The sequence below is a fragment of the Sorex araneus genome, chromosome 10 (assembly GCF_027595985.1).
Source record: "Sorex araneus isolate mSorAra2 chromosome 10, mSorAra2.pri, whole genome shotgun sequence".
Classification (NCBI taxonomy): domain Eukaryota; kingdom Metazoa; phylum Chordata; class Mammalia; order Eulipotyphla; family Soricidae; genus Sorex; species Sorex araneus.
The window spans coordinates 12,451,736-12,477,388 of record NC_073311.1 but is presented as its reverse complement, the minus strand read 5'-3'; the positions used below and the strand labels follow the sequence as shown (position 1 = coordinate 12,477,388).

General features: G+C 40.0%; 1 protein-coding gene across 1 annotated transcript in view; it reads right to left on the bottom strand.

The window, feature by feature from the left end:
- The window catches only part of MYRFL (myelin regulatory factor like), a 156,973-nt gene that overhangs the window by 102,779 nt on the left and 28,541 nt on the right, over nucleotides 1-25,653 (bottom strand). The window contains 1 exon segment of the mRNA XM_055118411.1: nucleotides 9,211-9,301. Coding sequence (XP_054974386.1) covers nucleotides 9,211-9,301 — 91 coding nt within the window.

Sequence of the window (25,653 nt, the reverse complement as noted above, 5' to 3'; positions counted from 1 at the left end):
ATCTCATCACAGCCTCTTACTGGCTATAGGCCCAGGCCAAATAAAATGTGCATGCCAGGGTTGTTGCAAGGAATGCATCAATCTGCTGAAAGACCCTGTTTTATAGAAATACTCAAACATATGGGGTGTTTAAATAGGTTGGACTGCTCTCTGAATCAGACCACTGCTCTCTGGCCATGGACTGGGCCTGCTTCCACTTGTTCTCGCCCACATTTTTATTGCAGTTCCACTTAACTGCATGCACCTGAGCAATTTTATCATGCAGTGACAAGTTATCTGATCACAAGGTTTTTCTTTAATGCGCATGAACCCAACAATCTTTGGAGCCCTGGCTCAGCTTCATTCTGCCTCACACCTTTTGGCAAATAATTTTACACACACTTCATGTGTTTCCCTGAGTCCACAGTTCTCCAAGTTTTCCCTCACAGCAACAATTAATCTAAAAGCAGCATACGGAAGAAAAGGCATGAGTCCTGGAGGTAGACACACTTTAATTCCAGCTTGGTCACTTCTTTCCCTATGGAGAATCACCTAACCTCTGCCCCTTGGCCTTCACATCTGTAAAATATGAAAATAGGCCGTTTATTAACAGTGTGGGTGAAAGAATCAGCCGGACAACTATGTGATTAAATAAGTTACTATGTAAAGTGCAAAGAACAATGCCCCACATTGGTAAACGTTCAAAATATGAACTCCCTCCTTGACCTCACTGATACACCCCACCCACCCTGCCTCAAAGGCAGGAAGAGAATCCTGTGGAGCAGGCATGAAACTCAGTAGTTACTGGTGGATAATAGCTCTGGTCATGTAGGGAGAGCCATTGTTATTGTGAGACTAAGATCAAATGTCAGGCTTCAGACCTAGAAGACGGTTCTTTGAAAAAGACTTTCATTCACTCCCCCAACCCCCAACCTTTACTCAAACAGCTCAAGTTCTTTCTACTGCACATAAAAGGAATCTAGATGACCTGACAGAACTCCAGTGGAATAAGCATCTTCTCCTAAGGAAAAGCATGTAGAAGAGAGTCTACACAGCTTTGAACAGATTATTTCTATGCCAGAAATGCTAATGATCCATCCACTGACCACCCTTTCTGCAGGAACTCACCCAGCTGCTCAGAAGGAAGGAGGGGAATGTGAGGGCAAGCACAGGGGCACTAGCATCTGGGTTCAGTCCATGCAGTGCCTGGAGCAGAGAAGCCAGCTTTGAATGTATGCTCAGACATTTGGCTACCCATTAGGAGTGAGTGTGTGTGTGTGTGTGTGTGTACGCGCGCGCGTGCGCGCGCACGCACACACGCACGCACGCACGCACACACTCACTCTTAACTAGCTTACAAATATGTTGAGCTTCCCCTTTTCCCCTGGTCATTTGGCACAGATGTTTTTCTTGGCAAAGATCAGCTAAGGCCAGTTAGCAGGTGTAACTAGATGCAAATGAGTTTCCCCACTACTATTATGATTTAGATCTGGTTTTAGGCCACCCTTCTTCAGAAAACGGGCCTTCTGGCACTTCACATATCCATGCATTTACAGGGATACAGAAAAGGGGTCTTTTATATACAAATGAAAGGGAAACTGAAGGAACAGTCAATAAAACTCAAAGACAGGTCAATAGAAATTATCCAGTATGAGCAATAGAGAGTAAAAATGAAATGAGTCTCAGCTTCCAGTGACAATGTCAAAGGTGTGACATTTGTATTGCTGAAATCATGAAAAAAAGAAGATACTGGAACAGAAAAAAGAAATGTGAAAAAAACAATGGCAGAAAACTTCTTAGATGGAAGGAAAACACAAAAGAAATGCAGATTTGAAAGATGAGAAATACCAAATTGCAAAGAAAACCATGTCCAAACCAAGCCATGTAAAAATACAGCTGTGAAGACCAAAGAGAAAAAAAATATCTTGATGATGGAAGAAAAATGGCATATTACACACAAACGAATGAGGTTTCAAACACCCACTTCTGTCTCATTAAAAATCATGGGTATCAAATAATGGATAAAACATTTCAAGTGCTGTGACAAAAGCAATTTATACACCAAGAGTTCTAAATTGACAGTTATTCTTGAAGACTCACATTTCTCTCATAGTAATATATAAATGAATTACACACTGGCACACACCAAATCAACCAGCCAACCAACAAAAAGTAATATTGGCATGGATGTGGGGGGAAAGGAACCCTCATTCACTGCTGGTGGGAATGTTGGTGAGACTGTCCAGCCCTTTTGAAAACATTATGGGCACTTCTCAAATAACTGGGAATTGAGCTTCCGTATGACCATGCAATTCCACTGCTTGGTGTCTACCCCAAAGGTCTAAAATATATATTCAAAAAAGAAATTTGCACTCTTATGTTCATTGCAGCACGATACACAATAGCCAAAATCCAGAAACAACCCAAGTGTTCAAGAACAGATGACTGGATAAAGAAGCTATGGTACATATACACCGTGGAATACTACTCAACTGTAAATAAAGACGAAGTTTTGCAATTTGTTGCAACATGGATGGAATTCTAGGGTATCATGTTAAGTGAAGTCTGCTAGAAGGAGAGAAATAGATGTAGATGTGCTCCCTCATATAAGATATAAGAAAGTATAGTAAAAAAAATGAAATAGCAAGTAGCCCAAAACAACAGAATCTGTGAAGTGATCTAGGGAACTGAGCTTACCATGGTGGGAAGACTGGAGGGGACCTGAGGTCAGGGGAGGGGACTCTGAGACAAAGGAGAGGGAAAGACACACTGATGGGAAGTACACAGATTTTACCTAATTAACATTCAAGGAACACTTAACAGTTGAATGCGCATTTTTGTAAATTTACATGGATCCCTTACCAAAATCTTCGCCATATCCATCATCATAAATCAAACTTTCACAAAGTTTAAATTAGAATTATAAAGTATGTTGTCTGTATAAAATGGAATTAAACTAGAAATCAGTAAATTAGAAAAAAAATAGGAAAGACTTCAAATATTTGGGGAAAAAAATACAAGTCCAGCAACCTATAACCCAAAGAACATACTTCAAGGAAAAATTTAAAGTATTTTGAGATGAAATAAAATTACAATACATCATGCAAAATATGGAGGTAAGCTGCTTAAGGGCATACACAGAGAGAAAGTATAATACTGAATACATAAACTAAAAGCCAAAGACAATTCCATAAAGTTGATCTCAAATCAAGATTCCAATTTAAGAAGATAAAAATAGATAAAAATAAAAAAATAATGAAAAAAGAAAAGAAATAGAGAAAACTAAACTTAAATCGAGCAGAAGAAAGAAATAATGTAAACAAAAGGGAAAAAATATCAGAGAAACTGATTCAAGCAATTGATAAATGATACCAGAGATTGAAAACAATAATAAAGTTAACTAGATTGACAAAGAGAGAGAAAAGAAACACAATTGCCAATATGAGGAAAGAGAAGATATATTACCACGACTCTTTAGAATACTGTAAACAACTGTAGACCTCAAAATTTGAAATGGACTAATGCCTAGAAGTTGGATGAACCTATCAAAAAAGTTACTAAAATCACCTAAGCAGAGATAACTAACATGAATAGAACTAAATTTACTGGATAAATTGAATTTGAGGTTAGGATCTTTCAACAAAACAAATACAAGTCCATATATTTCCATTGGCTAATTCAATCAAACATCTAAGGAATAAATAAATGCGAATCCATAATCTCACCCAGTGATTTCAAGAGGAAGAAATACTTTCCAACTAATTTTAGGAGGCTATAATTATGATGATGCCAAAGCCAGAAAAATAACATAGAAGAGAACTGCAGAACAATATTCTCATAAATATAGATGCAAAATTCTCAACACAATTTTAGCAAACTGAATATAGCAATATATAAAACATATAATACATATAACCAACTGAGGTTTTTCATCCAAATACCAAACTTATTCAAAGTTCAATAACTTAGCAGTGATCATCCATATGAATAGACAGAGGGGGAGAAAAAAAAACATGATCTTATCAATAAATAAATAACATTTAACAAAAATTGACACCTATGTATAATAGAAATTTTCAACATTCTAACAGGACAAGAGATTGTCCTTATAAAGGGTATTGAAAACAAAACCCACCTTACAGCTAGCACCACAATTAATGGTAAAAAGCTGGAGGATGTTCTTCTAAGACCAGAGACAAGGCAAGGATAAATGCTTTTACCACTTCTTTATTCAATATTAGATTCAAGATTCTACCCAGCTTGTTGTTTTGGTTCACAGCGGGCGATGCAGGGGTCTACTCCCAGCTCTGTGTACCAGGCTAGCTCCAAGTGGCACTTGGGAGACCATGCAGTGCTGGGAGCTAACGCTGGCAACCCCACAGGCAAAGCGTGCATTCAGTCCACTGAGTTTTCTCCCTGGCCTCAGGATACTGGCAAAATGACAGGCACAGAGACTAACAGAACAGAATAATCATAAAGATTATGATTATCAGAAACATGGCAAATCGATTTTTTTAACAGCAGTGTAAAGAATGTTCAATGGAAAAAGGTTATTCAGTGAACGATTCTAGAATAAATGGACATCATGCAAAGAGACGTTAATTTCAGCCTTTATCTCAAATCTCACACAAAGAATTCATTCAAAGCTGATCAGAGGTCTAAATATAAAATACAGGTTTCTAGAACTGCATTTTGGAAGAAATCTGAACAAAATCTTTAAGAACTTTAATTTAGCAATATCTGTATGTCTTATATAGTAAGCACAAAGCATAGAAGAAAAGTCTCATGGGGCCAGTAGGTAGTACAGGTGCATGCGTAGTATGTGCTGATCTGGGCTAGATTTCCAGCACCATGTGGTCTCCCAGCATCTCTGGTGTGGCCCTGGAGGGCCCCAGACTGTTAGGCTGGCCCAAGCAGCACCTCATGTTCCAGGTCCTTGCACTGAACCAGAGGCCTGGTTGACCCGGCCCTGCCTCCTTCCAACGAAAAATTTTCTGAATTAAACATTACAAAATTTAAATATTTTTCTCTGACAAAGATACTCTTTTTTTGTTTTGTTTTGGAGATACACAAGTGATTCTCAGGAGCTACTCCCTGCTCTGTGCTCCATGAACTCGTGGCTTTGTACTTTCTCTTCAGCCCTGGCAGAATGAGAGCCCTGGGCTGGAAAATGGCTCAGTGGTCTGAGTGCATACTTTGCATGTAGGAGATCTGGGTTCGATCCCTGCAATTTCACATAATTTGCGCACCCCTCTCCCTGTCATCTCTGGGATCTACTCGAGCACAGAATCAGAAGACCCTACGCACTGCCAAATATTTGGTACCAACCACCTCAGAAAACAAAAACAAAAACAAAAACAAAAACTAAAAAACCTCCTCAAACCCAAAGAGTATAAAAACATGAGTTACAGAATGAAAGAAAATATTCTTCTATCCAACAGGGCTATTATATCCACATTATTTTTTTTTTAACTCTCAGCTTAATGAGGACAGAACCAGAAGGAAGCCCTGAAAACTGCTAGATATGCCCCCCGCCCCACAAAATAATTAAAAAAGTAATCCTCAATTTCAAAATAAGAAACAACTCTATAATTTAAAAATAGGGGAAAAAATCTGGACAAACTTCACAAAAGAAATTATGTGAATAAAAAATAAACACATAAAAAAACTCAACAATATTTATTAATTAAGTAATATGCCAACTAAAATACAGTGAGGGGTCAGCGAGGGAGACCAGTGGGCTAGAGCTTGTGCTTCGCATGCAGGAGGCCCAGATTTCATTCATGGCACCATATGGTCCTCTGAGGACTGCCAGGACCAAACCCCCACGTTCTGAGCTGGGAGTAGCCTCTAAGCACCACTAGGCATGACCCCCCCAACCCAAAAACAAATAACTAAATAAATAAAACAGTGAGATATAACTTTCTGTAGAATGATTTTATATTCTAGAGTCACTATAAAAATTATTTAAATGAAGAATACCAAAGCTGACAGAAGGAAAAAAAGAAATTGGATGTCTCATCATTGCAGCAACACTACAAATTTAACCATTTTTATAAAGTTAAATTATACTTGAAACATGACCCACATGACCCAGCAGCTGCTTACTTATGTGGAGGGAATGGGTTGGGAGCCACAGCCAACAGTGCTCAGGACTTACTCCTGACTCTATGCTTATGGAACACTCCTGGCAGTATTCAATGAACCATATACAAGGATCCATAGGTAAGGTCAGGGACTCAAACCAGGGTTACTCTGTGCAAGGTAAGTGCCTTAGCTCCAGAACTATCTCTCTGGCCTCTATTCAGATGTTTTTATCCTAAATGTTACCATAGAGAAAATGAAAACTCTTGATCACACACATACACACACACACAAAAATCTGAGTGGAAGGTTTTTTTTTTTTTTTTTTTTTTTTGCTTTTTGGGTCACACCCGGCGATGCACAGGAGTCACTCCTGGCTCATGCACTCAGGAATCACCCCTGGCGGTGCTCAGGGGACCATATGGGATGGCTGGGATTCGAACCTGGGTCGGCCGCGTGCAAAGCAAACGCCCTACCCACTGTGCTATCGCTCCAGCCCCAGAGTGGAAGTTTTTTTAAAGCTATTTATAGTCATCAAAAACTTGAAATAATTCAAATGTCCTTGAATGGGAAACTAGACAAATCATTCATCTAGAATGTTTTTGAGTAATAAAAAAAGTGAACTATTGAGCAAAGACACTAGACTTAGTGAAAAAGCCAAATTCAAAATATTGTATATCATATGATTTCATTTACATGACATTCCAAAGCAATACTGTATCACTGTATCACTGTCATCCCGTTGATCATTGATTTGCTCCAGCAGGCACAGTAACATCTCCATTCATCCTAGCCCTGAGATTTTAGCAGCTTCTCTTTACTCGTTCTTCCCAATGGTGCCCAATTAGAGGGTCTTTAGGGTCAGGGGAATGAGACCCATCATTGTTACTGTATTTGGCATACGAATATGCGGTGAGGAGCTTGCCAGACTCTCCCCATGTGGGCAGTAAATTCTCGGTAGCTTGCCAGTTTCTCCAGGAGGGAGAACTAGGCTATCAGATGTCACGAGGCCACATCGCGAGAGCTTCCGCTTCCAGGAGCTTGGTTTATAGTCTCTGGATGTTGGCTGTTGATGGTATTACACGGTGCCTGGGGCAGTATCTGGGTGTGACTGCCTAGCTACTGAAAAATGGGAAATCTGGGTGGAAGAGGCCCAGTTCCAATCTGAGCAGCCTTGCAGATCTCAGCCCCAGGTCCCGCACACCTGGGTTCCTCTGCCGGAACTAAATTTAGATATAGTCAGTTAATTTAGAAAACAAATTAGGAAAAATTTAACTCTAAGGAACAGGAAAGACAGAATACACAGGGAAGCCAATTTCAAAATTTTAAAAATGTTTTAATGACAAATGATTACATTAGTAGTTCATCTTGAGAACTCTTTACTACCTAAAGTGCTTAAGTGCTAAATGTCAATTTGTCTAAAATATTATCAAAAAGCAGAGAGAACCATTAAGTCCCTTGCTACTCTAAAACAACAATAAGAAAAAAAGGAGGTCAGGGGAGTTTTAAAAACTATTTAAAATCAAAACTAGTTCTGAAAAACTCGAATATGTGGGTTTTGTGACCAAAATCTCCAGGCTTTCACAGAGTCAGGAATGGGTAATCTCCCCCCATCTCCCTGTTCTTCCAAGAGCCTGGCAGTCATGCCTATGAACTACCTCTGGCACCATACAAGCTCACTAACAGCCATGATCCAGAGATTCACAAATAACTCGGAAGAGAGCAACAAGCTGCAGAGATGACTCTGGACTCCAAAGTCACCATCCAATTAAAAATTTAACTCCAGCTGTATCGTCCTATTTAAAATTTTAGAATTCCTGGAGTATGTGGTCACATTTGCCACCATAAATCATCTCATACTCGATGCCACTGATGTAAACTGATGTAGTACACCACATATAATGGGGTGTAAAGTAGAAGAAAAATGATCTTTATATATATATATATATATATATACATATATATGTATGTATTAGCACACAAGGCTCAACCTGTACCAACATGTTAGTAATCTCTTATACAGGGGCTCCAGGATGTGATACAACAAGCTTCACACACTTTCCTCTAAGGAAATCTTTTTGGATTATTTTTAGCAGAGTATTCATAACAAACAATACAAAATAAATTATTCAGAACTGCTTTGGGGCAGGCTTGGGTGGTGGTGGGAAAATCTGAAATAATGGTGGTGAGAAAGTGTGGTGGTGGTAAAATTGGTGTGGGAATATTGAACATAATAAAGTACTGTGAACAACTTTGTAAAAATTAAATTAAATTTCAAAAATAAATTAATTTTTTAAAAAATTAGGGACAAACAACAGTGCTCTCCAGGGCTTGGAAGCAAAATATGCAGGTGAGGAAACTGAGGCTGCCACTCATAGTATGCTGCCCTGAATAAGTCAGCAATCATAGAACAACTGAAGAAAAATTGGAATTTTAATATACGTAAATTTTAAATGAACAAGAGCTAGAGAAGCTATCTTAGAGACAGAAAACACAAGCAAAATAAGTATAAAACAAAATAGAACTGAAATGGTACAGTGGGTAGGGTTTTTGCTTTGCACAGGTTCAGTTGACCCAGCATCCTATATGATCCTCTGAGCAACTGTCACTGTCACTGTCATCTCATTGCTCATCGATTTGCTCAGGCGGGCACCAGTAACATCTCTCATTGTGAGACTTATTATTACTGTATTTGGCATATTGAATACACCCGGGGTAGCTTGCCAGGCTCTGCCATGTGGGCGTGGTACCTTGCAGGGCTTTCCGAGAGGGGCGGAGGAATCTAACATGGGTTGGCTGCGTGCAAGGCAGACGCCCTACCACACTACCGCCCTACCACTGTGCTATCGCTCCAGCCCACTCTGAGCAACACCAGGAGTACTTCCTGAGTGCAGAACCAGGAGTAACCCCTGAGCATCTCAAAAAGCAAAAATAAAACAAATCCCAAACCCTCTCCCTCCCCCCAAAACAGAAGAACGAAGAAAAGAAAACCCCAGGACCAGTTGGTTTCAATAATGAAATTTGTCAAAGATTCTAGAAGAAATAATACCCATTCTTATAGAAAATATGGGAACATGTTTCCCAGCTTGTTAAATTATTTCATGTATTTTAAAGCAGAAAATGGGGAGCAGTGCTCTCAGTACTCACAGGGCCCCTAAATCGAAATCACTGCCCAGGAACTCCTCCAGCAGACTCGTGTCCAGGGCGGGGGTCCCCAGAGCGCCATTGACTCCCTGAGCTGCAAAGGCAAATTGAAAATCTTGAGATACATGAAGACTTCAAAACAGATAATGACTAAAGACCCCGACGTGTTTGTACCCCAAAACTTCAAAGCATTTCACAGTTACTGATTGTGGTCTTTCTTCCGTTCAAATACTTGGAAATCCCTGGTGTCCCATTCCTCCAAGAGCCTTCCCTGACTGCCTGAGGCTGGTGGAAGTGGCCTCCTTCATGAACTCTTGTTAGTACTGTGGACCCTAATTCACACACTATAATATTTGCTTGGTTTTGTGTTTGTCTCCCTATCTAAAGTCCTTAAGGTCATGGACTCTGTCTCACTTGCCATATCTCTCAAGAACAATGGTAAAAAACATGACAGCATGTTGGGTGCATGGATGGATAAATGGATAAGTGGCAAGGTGGAAGGGTTGGATAGATGGTTGGGAGGATGGATAGATCTCTTGTTGATCTATCTAACTGGATAGGTAATTTCCAGTTAAATTCAATGAGAACATTTTGTTAGACCCAACAAAATGAAACAGAATAGTTTTGTGGATTTTTTCTTGGTTTACAAAGGAAAATAAACTTATTTACCTCTTTCTGATCATGATAAAAAGGTAAGAATGTTAAGATAATATAAAATATGTTGTTAAAACAAAACAATCTTTTTATATATAATAAAATAAAAAATCAAGAGAAACAAATGACAGCAATTAGAAATGATTGAAAATTTTAATAGAATCATTTGTTAAAATTTAAAATAGAAACTAAATTTCTTTCCCATATACAAATAATAACCAATCAACCATGCAGAAAAACAAATGGAAAAAAGAAGATTACATCAAAGTAACAAAGCATAAAATATGTAAATATATTTAGGAATAATATTTTGTGGTTGTTTCTCTTTTGTTGTTGTTGTTGTTGTTATTGGGTTAAACCTGGCAATGTTCAGGGGCTACTTCTGGCTTTTCACTAAGGAATTATTCCTGGCAGTGCTGGGGTGGACCATATAGAATGCCAAGATTAAACCCAAGTTGACCACAGGCAACGCAAATGCCCCATCCACTGTACTATTGTGCCATTCCCAGGATATTTTTTTCCTCTCTTTTTAAGAATTTTTAAAACTTATCTATTTATCTAATTTTATTGAACCACCATGAGATACACAGTTACAAAGCTGTTCACAATCGGGTTTCAGTCCTACAATGTTCCAACATCCATTCCTCCACCAAGTGTACATTTCCCACCACAATGTCCCCAGGTTCCCTCCCATTACCTCCCACCCCAGAATAATATTTTTAAGCTAAAAACCCTAAGACGAGACATTTGAAAAGATGTAAGTGGATGAAAAGACCAACATTGTTCATAACCTAAAAAACAATATGGCAAAACCTTTTCTTCTGGTGTTTGGACCACACCCCAAAAGCTTAGGGTTACTCCTGGTGCTCAAGGGTCGAGACAGATGCTGTTTAGGGGACCATGCAGTGCCATGGTTAAATTGGGACTCCCAAGTGCAAACAAAGCATTTGAGCTATTGCCCAGCCCTAGTATTACAAACTTTATTGCTAGACATTTTTTGGATGTCTGCCAAATCCACATACTTACCTTCTATTACTTTCTCTTTATAAAAATCATCTTTACTATTTATTTGTAATGTGTAGCTGCAACAAGCACCTGAGTGAGAGAGAACCCAATCTATTGCTTAGTCAAAGACCAATCCAATTATCCCTCCAAGTAATTTGACTAATAGATCTGCTATTAATTGAGATTAAGTTGTGTAGTTACAGCAGAACATTGGAGTGATTCTCTAAATATTTCTGCCACATCTAGACAAGTTCTCTTGATATTTTACCTTCAGTGAGATGTGCTTGCTCTACTTGTACTCATATTACATAACAACGCCTCATATAAACCAAATCAACCAACCCTTTAGAATTTGCATGCTACCTGAAGTTAAATAATCCCCAATTTATAGTACTTTGAAATTCTTCTGGAAGAACAAATGCATGAAAAATATGAAGAATAGGATAAGTAAGTATCCTATTACTTTAAATAAGTAATTAAAAACATATAAATAGACACATCAAAGGAATACAAATGTTTCAAATACTATAGAAATGTTACATATATTGGGATCCAAGGGACAGTAAAGTGGGTAGGGTGCTTGCTTTCAATAATGCTGTGAACCTAGGTTTGATCTTTAGCACCCTACATGGTCCCCTGTATCCTGCCAAGAGTGATCCCTAGCACAGAGTTGGGAGTAAGCTCTGAACAATGCCAGGTGTAGCCTAAAATCCAAGAAATAAAAAAAAGAAAATAAAGGAAAGAAATGGAAGGAAGGAAGGAAGGAAGGAAGGAAGGAAGGAAGGAAGGAAGGAAGGAAGGAAGGAAGGAAGGAAGGAAGGAAGGAAGGAAGGAAGGAGAAAGAAAGAGAAAGAGTATATAATATATAATATATAATTTTAGTATATAATAAAGATATCCTTTGATACCAATCATTCTTTGAAAAAGAATGATTTAATGAATCTTATGCAGGATAAATTGATCATACACTTGGGTTTAAAAAAAACTGGATCATTTTTCTGCTTCTATACCCAAATTTCTAGATCAAAGTTTTTGACATAAACAAATACAATCATAGAAATAAAGTAGGAGGTAATATTCTTATAATCATGAGATAATGCTTTTCCAAGTAAAGCACAAAAACTATAAAGACAGATTAATAAATTTGAATTAATAAATTTTTAGAAAAATATTTAACCTTTTATTTTAGAATAATTTCTGATAAAGAGAAGCAACACAATTACAAGACACACACACACACATATACCCTTTCTTCACATTCACTAATTGTTAACATTGTGCTATGTATGTACTATCTTCTCTGTCTCTTTCTTTCTCACACATGCAAATATAGAAGTACATACATAGCATTCTGAATAATCTGAGTATAAATTGCCTTTTTCCATGAATATGTTAGTATAAAAGCACTGCCTTCTTTTTTTTTTGCTTTTTGGGCCACACCTGGTGATGCACAGGGGTCACTCCTGGCTCATGCACTCAGGAATTACCCCTGGCGGTGCTCAGGGGACCATATGGGATGCTGGGATTCGAACCTGGGTTGGCTGCATGCAAGGCAAATGCCCTACCCACTGTGCTATTGCTCCAGGCCCCAAACGTACTGCCTTCTAATCTCAATTCAATTATCAAACTTATAAAGTAATGAAACAGGATTAACATATAACCTATTTTCCATATTTAATTTGCCAATTATTCATTTAGATTATTTTTAAAACTAAAAACTAGATACTTTATAGAATCCTCCTCACTTTTGGTTTGCTTCAAAACTTTTTTAGGCTTAAACTCAAATTTTGAAAGACAGTCGAGAGGGCACAGTACTTGCTTTACACACAGCCAACTCAAGTTCCATCCCCAGCACCACGTGTACATACATAGTTCCCTAACCACCACCAGGAGTGACTCCTGAGCACAGATCCAGGAGTAAGCCCTGAGCATCATAACATATGACCCAAAAATAAAAATAAAAAGTAAATTCAAGTGTTGTCACTTTTTCTTTTTATTGCATTACATAAGCATGGTCACAATGTTCCATTATTACCAATGTTAATGCTGTATGAAAATTTTCACATCCTATAGTTATTACTTTTCTTTTCTCAATTTGTAGAGTGGTGGTTTGAGATTGTAAAAGGTTTTCCCCCATCAAATTTTTACCTAGTACTTTTCTTATTTTTGATGATCATAGGTATTTTAATATATGACTAAAATAACTACAAACTGAAGAATACTTCAATACACATGAAAAAGAACAAATCTACAGTACATATAAATATATAATATACAGTACATATAAATATATAATAAAAAATAGACAGTACATACATATACACTTATGAAGCAACACCCCAATAGAAAAATGGGTAGAATTTTAAGTCAGTCTATAAAATAAGAAACCAAATATGTTAATAGCTATAAAAATGTGTTAAGCTTTAGCAGAAAATAAAATTTAAAACAATAAAATAATATTTCTGCCAACTATTACATATTCAAATAAACAATAAAGTCTACTGTTTATGATGACAGAAATAAAAGGGTCCCTCTATATACTATTGATAGGAGTATAAATTAAATATTTTTTCAGAAAGGAGTTATGTATGTTTCCAAATACTATTATATTCAGATATACTTTTATCCAGAAATTTTACTCTCTACCCTTTTGGCCGTGCTGTGGATCGAGCATGATGGAAGAACCCAAAAGCGCGCCCTTGGACTCCAAGCAGCCCACTGAACTAATTCCAGCACGGGATCGGAGACCCCACGGCGGGCTGCGACAGTGGAAACCGGGCATTCCCCAATTCTTTTAACCTCTCTCTCTCTCAATCCCTTCCTCCCGAGCACAGCCAGGGTCCACGGCTTTCTGAGCGCAAAATGGAGACGCCGAGCCTCTCTCTAGGTTTCTCCATCTTATGAGCACCATAAAAGGGTAAAAGTTCGTAGTGATGTTATTTCTGGTTGTACTTTCCCTGGACTTTATACAGAAACCCAAAACCGCGCGGCCGCTGCCACAGCTGTGCGACCTAATGTCATCTTAGCATCAGCAATATGTAATGGTTCCTTCTTAATGGGTCGGACTTTTGTGGGAGATCCTAACAAGAATAGTAAGTCTTTTGTTGAAATATTGAAGGCAATCAAAGTGGTAGCCATCTCTCTAGACTGAACTAAGCTATATCCCCATGCCGGCTGAGAAGAAATATCCTTCTTTCTCGGGAAGAAACGCGGCGTGGCGTCAACCATAGTGTGATGTCCATTAAGCAAACAGACCTGGTGGCATGGGAATGGGATATAAGGGGAAAAATTATGTACATGGAACAGCGGGATGCTGGTGGAATCTCGAGCAGGAGCCGATACCAGCGCAAGACCTTTGGTTCCAGAAACTGCTTGCAGACACTCTACTAGACTATCAACTAAGCCAGAGCCCCACGCCAGCTGATGACGGGAGATAACCATCCTTTTCGGTTTTTTTCCCTTTGTCAGACAGCGTGGCGATTACTAAACAGGCGTGAACTCGTTGGCTCGGGGCAAGGGGGAAAAAGAAAAGTTATGTAACAAACAGCGGGACTTAATATCTCTATATTCTTAGCAATGGAGAACTATCAAGTGCTTCCTTGGCAATAGGACTGTCTTTTTCTTTTTGGGGGGAAACCCCAGCAACGGTAGTGAGTTGTGTAGTGAAACATGGAATGTAATCGAGATAAAGTGTAAATGAAGTGAAACTTATCACATACAAGGGTGGGGACTGGGGAGGTGGGAGGGGGCGGCAGATATACTGGGGGGGTTGGTGATGGAAGATGGGCACTGGTGAAGGGAAGGGTGTTTGAGTATTGTATAACTGACATAATCCTGAGAACTATGTAACCCTCCACTTGGTGATTCAATAAAAAAAATTAAAAAAAAATTTACTCTCTAAGATTAATTCTTTACTCTTTAAGATAAATTTTAAGATTCATCACAAAGGATGAGGTAAGGATCAAGACTTCAAAGGGCTGAAGCACATGCTTTGTGTATTAGAAGCCTTGTACAATCCCCAATATGGCATGGTTCAGGTGTACCCATTTTTAAAAAAGAGGAATTTTTAAAAATAAGAATCAAGTAGGTATTTTATTTTTTAAAAAGTGTATGCACTTTGGGGTAGAGACTCTCCAAACAATAATAGTGAGTTTTGTTGAAATATTGTATGCAATCAAAGTGAAAGTAAAGTGAAATTTATTAGTTACACAGGCGGGGGGGGGGGCTTAGGGTGGGGGGGGCTAGGGGCGTGGGGGGGTTTGGGGTGTGAGGGGGCGGGGTGGAGCTATACTGGGATTCTTGGTGGTGGAATATGAGCACTGGTGAAGGGATGGGTATTCGAGCATTGTATAACTGAGATTTAAACCTGAAAACTTTGTAACTTTGTAACTTTCCACAATAAAAAATTAAAAAATTAAAAAAAAAGTGTATGCACAAAAATGCTCACAATGCTATTTGTAATAACAGAAACCTATCATAAACGACCATTGATTGTCATTCATTTAGTAAAATACGATGCAGCCATCTAATAAATTTTACATTTCTAGGGAAAAGAAGTGGGCCCAAAAAATCTTATACTCACCCACCCAATTTAACTTGAAAGATAAAGGCAAAAGTCACTTTATAATTTTCAAATGCAAACTTTCGCTTACAAAGTCACTGAGTCACTCTTAAAAATAACTCTTTGACAGTGAAATTGAGTCAAACAAAAGCAATTGGAGAGAAAAGAACTCAGTAATATAGACGCCAAAGGTAGAGAATGAGCAAAGAGAGAATTCATATAAATATAGGATTTAGATGAATTTTCTGTATAAAGATCAAAATGAAAGACTAATAATCCCTAAGAAGTAGAACAAATACAAGCCACAAGGTTGGAAGATAGGGCAAGAGGAGATGGGAAGATGTAATATTAAATATCACATCTTTCATATCTCAGGGCGCAGCTTCACCAAACCATTCAAGTTATTTAAAAAAATTAATTGCAGTGTTTTAGTAGTTTTTAACATCTCCTTTTGGAACCTTACAAAGAATCTTTTAGAACTGAGTCTCTGCAGTAAAGGGACAATTGTTTTAAATCCTGGAATGCCTGCAGTTTCTCCGCTAGGTTTTTTTAATAGCTAAATTCATGTAAAACCAATGCTTTGAAATTAAATGTAAAATATTTTATTGAACAGTAATATTTTATTTAAACACGTAGGATTTGTGTTTGGGTGGGCTTCCAGCAATTCTAGGTCAGTAGTGCTGATAGGTCACGGGAGGGTCTGAAGTTGCGATGTAGCACACACCTGGTGGTGCTGGATGTTACTGGGATCACCCAGAGGTGCTCAGGGAGGCTCCAGGGCTGACCTGGTGATGCTTGAGGGACCATTTGATTTAGTGCTGGGGAACAAATAGGTTTGACTACATGCTAGTTCTGAGCCTTAACCCCGGTACTCTCTCTCAGGCTTTAGGATTCACTTCTTTTCTTTTCCTTTTTACCCCTTTATTTTGGGGTTGGGGCGATTGTGAGTTCAGTCCCAGCAGTGTTTGGGGGGACCACAAAGTGACAGTGATCAGACTCAGGCTTCCTACATGCAAAGCATCCTCTCAGTTAGTTGATCTATCTATCCAACCCCATTGACTCAGTTCTCATAAAATTGTTTTTATCATCTATCTATTCTTCCTTTTGTCTATTCTATCAGTGAATATTCATGAAGAAACAAGATTTCCCTGCTAATGACACTGATGTTATGAAAGGATTTATTATTATTATTTTCTTATTAATAAATAATATTAATGGCTGATTATTTATTATTATTTTATCATCATCATTATCATTATTTTGCTTTTGGGCTCAATGCAGATATGCTCAGGGGTTACTCCTGGCTTTGCAATCAGGAATTACTCCTGGCGGTGCTTGGGGAACATTATGGGATGCCGAGTTTTGATCCTGGATAGGCCATGTGCAAGCCACTCTACTATCACTCTGGTCCCTGTTTATTTGTATTAATTAGCATTACATGCTTGAAAAATATTTCCTGAAATTTTGCTAACAAATTTTGAACTTAGTTTTAGAATTAATTCCTAGGGCTGGAGAGATAATATAGTGGGCAACCAACCTGGTTTTGTCCTTGGCACCCCAGATGGTCCCCCAAGGACCTGAATACAGAGCCAGGAATAAACTGAGCACAGCTAGGTATGGGCCTCAAATCAAACCAAAACAAACACATAAAAACTAAAAACAAATTATTTTCCTTAACCAAGTTTAAAATATTGCCAAAATGGTCTCAAAAATAAACAAAAATCTAAAGTGATCAATTACCCTGGAATTGAGAAACATTTAATTTATGCCTTTTACCCTGACCTTATATAAAATACAAAGTCTCTAATGTCACATGGGCCATGCTTTCAAATCTGTGTGTGTGTGTGTGTGTGTCTGTGTGTGTATGTGTGTGTGCATGCGCGTCACACCTGATGATGCACTGGGGTTACTCCTAACTCATGCACTCAGGAATTATTATTGGCGGTGCTTGGGGGACCATATGGGATGCTGAGACTCAAACCCAGATCAGCCACATGCAAGGCAAATGCCCTACCCACTGTGCTATTGCTCCAGTCCTAACTTTCAAATCTTTAACAAGATATTTCCTCCATGCTTCACAACTCGGGGTGGGGGGAGTGAAGAGAACAAAATAATTCAAGTTTTTTTTATGTGAGCAGCATAAAACTAAGTCCAAACAGACATGAGATTTATTAAGAAAATTATGGACTAACATTATTTGTAAAAAAAAAAGCCTACATTAAAGTTTTTGGGTATTATTCAACATTTCCATTAAGAGAGATATTCATCAAAGAACACAGGAATGAACAGGAATGATTCAGTACTGGGAGTCATATATTAAAATTAAGTAGAGTTTGACTTTCTTAAGTGTCCAAAAGATCATTTAACATTCAACACTGATCCCAATGAGTACATCCCAAAGATGGCCTATATTCATTCACTCTCATACACACACACACACACACACACACACACACACACACACACACAGAGCTATTGTCTCATATTTGTGCATGTGCTAGAAAATCCACATACGCCAATAGTCAATGCTATGTTTCATGATAAGAAAAATTACAACAGCTTCCAGTAATATTAGAAATAAGATAAGTCTTATCATGTGATTCAATATCCTGTTATTTAAAAGCACTAAATGCAATTAATCAAGAAAATAGAGCTATAAATGCCAGAAAGACACAACTAACTTTTATACTTGTACATAACATAAAATTTAAATGTATGAAACTAAAGGAAACCAAACTAATACAATACAAATAGTGGACAGTAATATCAATATGTTCTAAAAGTAATATAGAAAAATAACAGATCTCCATATTCAAATATAGCTAGTTATTAGTCTTATACTATGTATATTTTATATCCCACAAATGAACATAATCATTCTATGTCTGTTCCTCTCCTTCTGACTCATTTCACTCAGCATGATACTATCCATGTCAATCCATTTATAAGCAAGTTGCATGACTTCATTCTTCCTGCCAGCTGCATAGTGTCCAAGGTAAGGGTAAACAGGGGCCAGGAGGACAGGTCGGTGGTTGGAAGCTTACCACAAGAGTGTGTGGTGGGGTGAAGGGCACAAGTAAGAAACAGGTAAACCTGAAAACCTGATAACCTTTCATCATCTGTATTGCAAACTATAAGGCCCAAAAGGGGAGAGAGAGAGAGAGAGAGAGAGAGAGAGAGAGAGAGAGAGAGAGAGAGAGAGAGAGAGAGAGAGAAGAAAAGTGGGGGCAGGAGGGAAACTGAAACTGGGACTTTTGGTGAAGAGACGAATATCGGAACATTATGATTGAAATCCAATCATGAACAAATTTGCAAATGTGTATATTACCGTGAATCAATTTTAAAAAATGGAAATAAATAGATATAAAACAAATATAGCTAGTGAGAAAACTTACTAGAGTCTCTTGCCCTGCTCCTGGCTGTCTTCCCTGGGACCCCTCGGATCGGGGGCGGGGGGGGGGGCTTTCAGTTCCCTACCCCCCACCAGCAGAGCTCCCGAGGCCAAAGACCTCTGGAGCCTAGCCACAGCCATGCTCAAGGCCCCTCTCCACACGTTCAGACGAGCCTCACGCATGAAGGTTCCAGCAGAGGAACCCAGGTGTGTGGGACCCGGGACTGAGACCTCCAAGGCTGCTCGGATCGGGACTGGGCCTCTTCTGCCCAGATTCCCCACTTTCCAGTGGCTAGGCGGTCACACCCAGGGACTGCCCTCGGCGCCGTGTAATCCCACCAGTGGCCAACATCCAGAGACTATAAAACCAAGGTCCTGGAAAACATCTTATAGCCTAGTTCTCCCTCTGGGAGAAACTGGCAAGCTACCGAGAGTTTCCTGCCCACATGGGAGAGCCTCGAAAACTCCCAATGGCATATTCACATGCCAAAACCAGTAACAATTATGGGTCTCATTCCCCTGACCCTGAAAAAGCCTCCAACGTGGCACCATTGGAAAGGACGAGTAAAGAGAGGCTTCTAAAATCTCAGGGCTAGCACGAATGGAGACGTTACTGAGATCTCTGGAGAAAATCGACGATCGACGGGATGATGATGATGATGATGATGATGATGATGATGATAAAACTTAATGCAAATGAGTCCCATTTTATAATAGTAACACAATTTAGTAATGTAGAAATAAACTTAATGGAATAAAAACTAAAATTGTATTAATGTAATCAAAATAAGACTTGGAAAATAAAGAATATATTTTATATAAGGGTCAAAGGCATAAAGATATAAAAACTTTTATTTTTAATATAATAAAAAGTGATTATTTAGAAAATATGGGAAAAAGTAAAACATAAAATTTAAACTTTCCATACTTTTACCATCGACATTAACATAGTAAATGTGCAAAGTTTACAGATACTATAAAAAATTTACATTGTAGGGGCTGGAGCGATAGCACAGCGGGTAGGGCGTTTGCCTTGCACGCGGCCGACCCGGGTTCTAATCCCAGCATCCCATATGGTCCCCCTGAGCACCGCCAGGGGTAATTCCTGAGTGAAGAGCCAGGAGTAACCCCTGTGCATTGCTGGGTATGACCCAAAAACCAAAAAAAAAAAAAAATTTACATTGTAGCTTCTCCATTAAAAAGATATGCCTTATATAAAGGATTTACAATTTTATAAGGCTGATAAATAGATTTTCAAGTTTATAAGGCTAATAAAAATTTAAAAATAAATTTAAAAAACTCCTAAATTCGTCTATAAATTTAAAATATCCATAATAAAAAAGTTCTTAAAATAATAAGATGATTCTAAAGTGTATCTCAAAGAACAATTAATAAAAATGCCTGGGAAAATAAAAAACAGAATAAAGGATATTTAGCAATCACATATTTAAAAAGTTATAAAAATTTCCATTACAATATAAGACCAATTTTTGGAACAGAATAGAAGCCAGAAGCAAACTTGAATATGATTATGGAAAATCTATATGGTTTCAATAAAAAGATAGGTTATATTCTATACTCACTTCTACATAAAAATTAATTCCTAGATATATTGATGGTTTAAATAAAACTTAATATTACTAGAAAAAAATAGGTACAGGGGACAGAGCAGTAATACAGCAGGGAGGGCATTTGCTTTGCATGTGCCTACCCGGGTTTAATCTCTGGCACACTATATGGCCAGAAATAATTCCTGAGTTTAGAGCCAGGTGTAACCCCTGAGCATCACCAGGTGTGGCCCAAAAACCCAAAAAAGAAAGAAGAAATAAAGAAGAGTATACATACTTGTCTATTTTGGATAAGCAGTCTATCTAATCATAGTGGGAATTCAAAAAAAATACAGTTTAGGGACTGGAGTGATAGTACAAGGGGTCAAGAATTTGCCTTACACTAAACCTACCCACGTTCAGTCTCCAGCATTCATGATGGTCCCCTCACACAGAACAGGAAGAAGATCTTTGGGGCCATACCACCAACAGGTGTGGCTCCAAAAGCAAAACAAAAACTATTTTAAAATTCTATATATTTGACTCCAGCAGGTAGGGCATTTGCCTTGCACACGGCCGACCCGGGTTCGATTCCTCCATCTCTCTCGGAGAGCCCGACAAGCTACAGAGAGTATCTCGCCTGCACAGCAGAGCCTGGCAAGCTACCTGTGGCATATTCGATATGCCAAAACAGTAACAACAAGTCAAAACTCAAGATGGAGACATTACTGGTGCCCGCTCGAGAAAATTGATGAGCAACAGGATGACAGTGACAGTGACAGTGACAGATATATCTGACCTCATAAAAATTGGATTTTTGTTTTCACTACCTTGAAAAACACGTTGGGGGCCAGAGAGATTGTACACTGAGTCAAATGACTCAAATTCGATTCCTGCACCCCATGTGGTCCCTGGAACCAGCCAGGAGTGATCCCTGAGCACAGAGCCAGGAGTAAGCCCTAACTACCAATAGGTGTGGTCCCCAAACAAACAAAACAGGTTAATACAAGTGCTCTAAGGGTTTGGGTTAATAATTTCAAATTAAAACCTCTTAATGACTCCTATATGAAGGCAAAAATCAGTTGTCTTATTGCTGTAACTTACCATTTACCCCTTTTCCCTTTTTTTTTTTTTTTGGCGATGGTCAGAGATTGATTGCTCCTGACTTTGTATCCCTTTTCCTAACTTACAGGTAGAGTGTTTGCCTTGCACAAGGCAGACCCGGGTTCGATTCTTCCGTCCCTCTCAGAGAGCCCGGCAAGCTACGCAGAGTATCCCGCCTGCACGACAGAGCCTGGCACGCTACCCGTGGCATATTCAATATGCCAGAAACAGTAGTAAGAAGTCTCACAATGGAGACATTACTGGTGCCCACTTGAGCAAATCGATGAACAACAAGAGGACAGTGACAGTGACAGTATTAGCTGAATGAATGATAAATGAGGGAATGAATGTCACCACTATCAGAGAGTGGATGATTCTTGAGCAAATTGAAGGGGTGGGGAACATAAAAGGGACATTTTCTCTTTTCTGAATACCCTACTTTTCCCATTATTCCGAATGCCCTGGAGTAATATATTTGCATGCCAGCAACAAGAGGACTTGAAACCTGCAACTCAGCTTCCTTCAGGGCTAGAGCTTCCGGGCAAGCCTTGTTTGAGCAGACTACGCCCCTCCTCCTAGTGACTGCTTCATTGCAGCTCCTGATCACCGTGTGCTTCAGTAGCCCTAACAGGAAACCAAGGTTTAAGCGCTAAGCTAAAGTAACTATTGTGCCAGTGGTGGAAGAGAGCCAATTGGGCCGGAAACAACCGTTCTCTCAAGTGTAACAGATGAGCAAATGCACCGGAACCTCTCCTTAAGAAGGGTTCAAAGGGCTCAGCCTAGTGAGGATATTACCTAAAGCAAGTCCCAATCTATTCTTCCAGGTGCTCTCTGCTGTGTAAAATGCTTAGATCATGGATTGCTAGATTCACATCCACACAATCTGAATCAACTTGAATTGGCTTTTACCAATCATGGTAAACCAAAAGGTGGGGTTCTTCCCCGTCCCCGTCCCCCCAATCTTATTTTTGAAATCTGAAATAGAAACAGATCAGTGAATGATGTCTTCCTTGAACTTTGTGGAAATGCTTCCAAGTATATTTTAAAGGATGCAACTCTTCAGTTCTCTAACCCCCACACTAATTACCCCTTGTGTAATTCAGTGCCTTTCATTCTTCCCAGGGACAATTTGCTGCATGAATTCTAGAAAGGGCACTTGGTATTTAGCTTTGAGCTTGATATCTCATCCAAGATCAGTGGTAGTAAAAGAAAACTTAATCTGGGCCCAAGAAATAGTACAAGGGTTAAGGTGCTTACCTTCCATGTTACAGGCCCCAGTTCAATTCCCCGGCACCATTATATGGTCCCCTGAGCACCACCAAGAATAAACCTTGAGCTCAGAGCCAGGAGTGATCCCTGAGCACTTCCAGGTGTGCCTCCCACAAAAAAAAAATTTTTTTTAAATCTGGAATACTTCCTAAAGGGAAATTGATGGTGTCCAGAGACAGGGAGAAGGAAGGCAGAAAGATAACAAAGGGAAAAGAGAAAAGATTGCAGAAATGGTCTAGCAAAAGCCCCTGAAAATATGCTTAGCTGAAGTCTCTGTTTTAGAGGCCTGCCAGGCTGACCCGCCTCAGCTGCACAGGAGGCTCTAGAGGACCCACCGTTGCTCCATTCTGACCCACAGTTCCTAGAACTGGCCTGGGCACCCCTAGGCCCAGCAAGACTTAAATTCTATGCCTTTGCTACCCAAATTCCTAGAATTTGCCACTATTTCTTTCTCAGGATAGGCTAGAATTCTTTCATGTACATATTACCACCTGGTGATGCTCAAGGGACCATATGTGATGCCGGGGATGACACCTGGGAGAGCCATGTGCAAGGCAGGCACCTTACATGCTTTGTTTTCTCTCTCTCTGCTCCTGGCCCATTTTTCAAAGTTCAGCCTGGGTGCTTGGTGGGAAAGGACTATCCACAGACATAAGCAGACAAGGGGAGATTGCTTCGAACCCTTTTCAGTCACAGGTAGTCTGCAGCCTTTCCTTAGGACTAAGCCAAAGAATAGCCCCTTTATCCGCTTTGCCTCATTAGTCCTCTTAACAGCCCTAGGAAGTGAACCTTCAACTTGCGCCCAGTTTACAGAAAAGGCAAAGTGACCACTCGGGTTAAATCACTTGCTCAGGGTCACAGCATCAGTTGGTTAGTGGCCAGGCCTGCCTGCTTCAGAGCACAGTCTGTGTGCCACCTCCAGCGGCACCCACTGCCTGCTCCTCCACCTCCGCCAACAATGTCAACTGCAGAGAGGCCGACTGGCTGCACTACTTCATTGGACTTTGGTCAAGTGATTGCTAGGAGAAGCAGATGGAGAGAAAGATCTGTTTAGCTTCCCGCTGCAGTCCCGCCTGGCGTCCCATCTGCCTCATGTAGGCTCCACTCAAACACAATCCCCCGGGCACAAGAAGGGGTGGCCCAGAGATGCTAAGACCTGGCAGGTCAATGGCTGTATTGCAGACTCTCCTGATCACCCAGCCCCAGAAGAGGGCCCGCTGCTCCCAGCCCTGCCCTGGGTTGCTCGTCCAACGCCTTCATGACTAGGGAAAGAGGTTCTCTCCTCGCTAGCTCTCTCTGGGACTTCCAAATCACATCTGTGCCTTCCAGATCCCAAGGAAATGATTCAACAAGATAGATCCATATTTAGCGAGCATCAGATAAATTTGTTTACAAGAGGCCTGCCACCCAGGGCAGCTCTCAAATGGCTCTTAACACTAATCCTGTGCTTTTCAAAACCATCGGTCTCCTCTCCGTGCCTGGAATACTTGTTTACTCCACCCAAACCCTCCAAGAGCCTTGCTGGTCGTCTCCCTTGAGGCCCACGAGGCTGGGCGGCAAAACTAGATGCTGACCTTTCCCTTTTGTGGCTTGGAAAGGCCATTGCTGAGCTGCCAGAGGTGGCCAAAAGACCTCCCTTTATTGTCTGTCACTGCAAAGCTCTTTCTTTCTGTGAATTCTCTGCCTCCCCTTTCTGCCAAACAACAGCTGCAGGATGGTGGCGGGTCCTGCTGCCCTTGGCTGAGGCTGCCAAGAGAAAAGCAGAAGCTTATGAGGATCAGCCCTGGATCAGCCCACAGACACATCCAAGGTGCACCAGCAGAACTAGTAGAAGTGCACAGACTGGCTGCGGGGGCAACGGAGCTTTCCCAAAGGTCTCAGATGTGTAGACTCCTCGGGGGCTTCCATCCCCTCTCTACCTGCACCCACCCGCTTTACTCAGATTAGGCGCCCTTCCCTCACTCTTTTCCCTTTTCCTTCCTTTATCTACCCTTCACCCTTTGTCCACTGTTGCAGGCACATCACCCGAAAGCAGAGAAGAGGACAAAACTGATCTGTTAGAACAACTCAAGGTTTTTATAAGTTTCTGAAAAGTCACCAGTTGGGGGCCAGAGCAATAGTATAGTAGGTAGAGCACTTGCCTTTCATGCTACCAACATGGTTCAGTCCCCGTTCAATCCCATATGGTCCCCCAAGTACCGCCAGGGGTGATTTCAGAGCACAGAGTCAAGAGTAAGCCCTAAGCACAGCCAAGTGTGACCCCAGGTCAAATAAAATAAAATAAAATAAAATAAAATAAAATAAAATAAAAGCCCACCAAGAGGATTCCTTAAATAGTTGTGCTTTGAATTTAAGCATATAGTTTCCTTCTGGTAACCCAGAGCACATGAGAAATTAAAGCAGAAATGCTCATGGATATTCCAAAGAATAAGGGGGCAGAGAATAAGAGAGAGAAACCGAATACCCTTCTTATTTTTACTCTCTAATTTGCTAATGATACTTTTATCCGGAGCTGGAGCGATAGCGTAGTGGATAGGGTGTTCGCCTTGCACACTGCCAACCCGGGTTCAATTCCTCCGTCCCTCTTGGAGAGCCTGGCAAACTACCGAGAGAGCACCCACATGGCAGAGCCTGGCAAGCTACCCATGCCGTATTCGATATGAGAAAAACAGTAACAACACGTCTCACAATGGAGACATTACTGGTGCCTGCTCGAGTAAATCGATGAGCAATGGGATGACAGTGACAATGACTTTTTTCTGGACACTTTCCTAAAAATAACATCTGGTCTTCATTTGGGGAGGGCAGGTATGACACCCAGCAGTGCTCAGGACTTATTCCTAGATCTGCACTCAGGGCTCACTCCTGCAGTGGTCAGAGGACCATAAACCATGCCAGGGATTAAACCATGATCA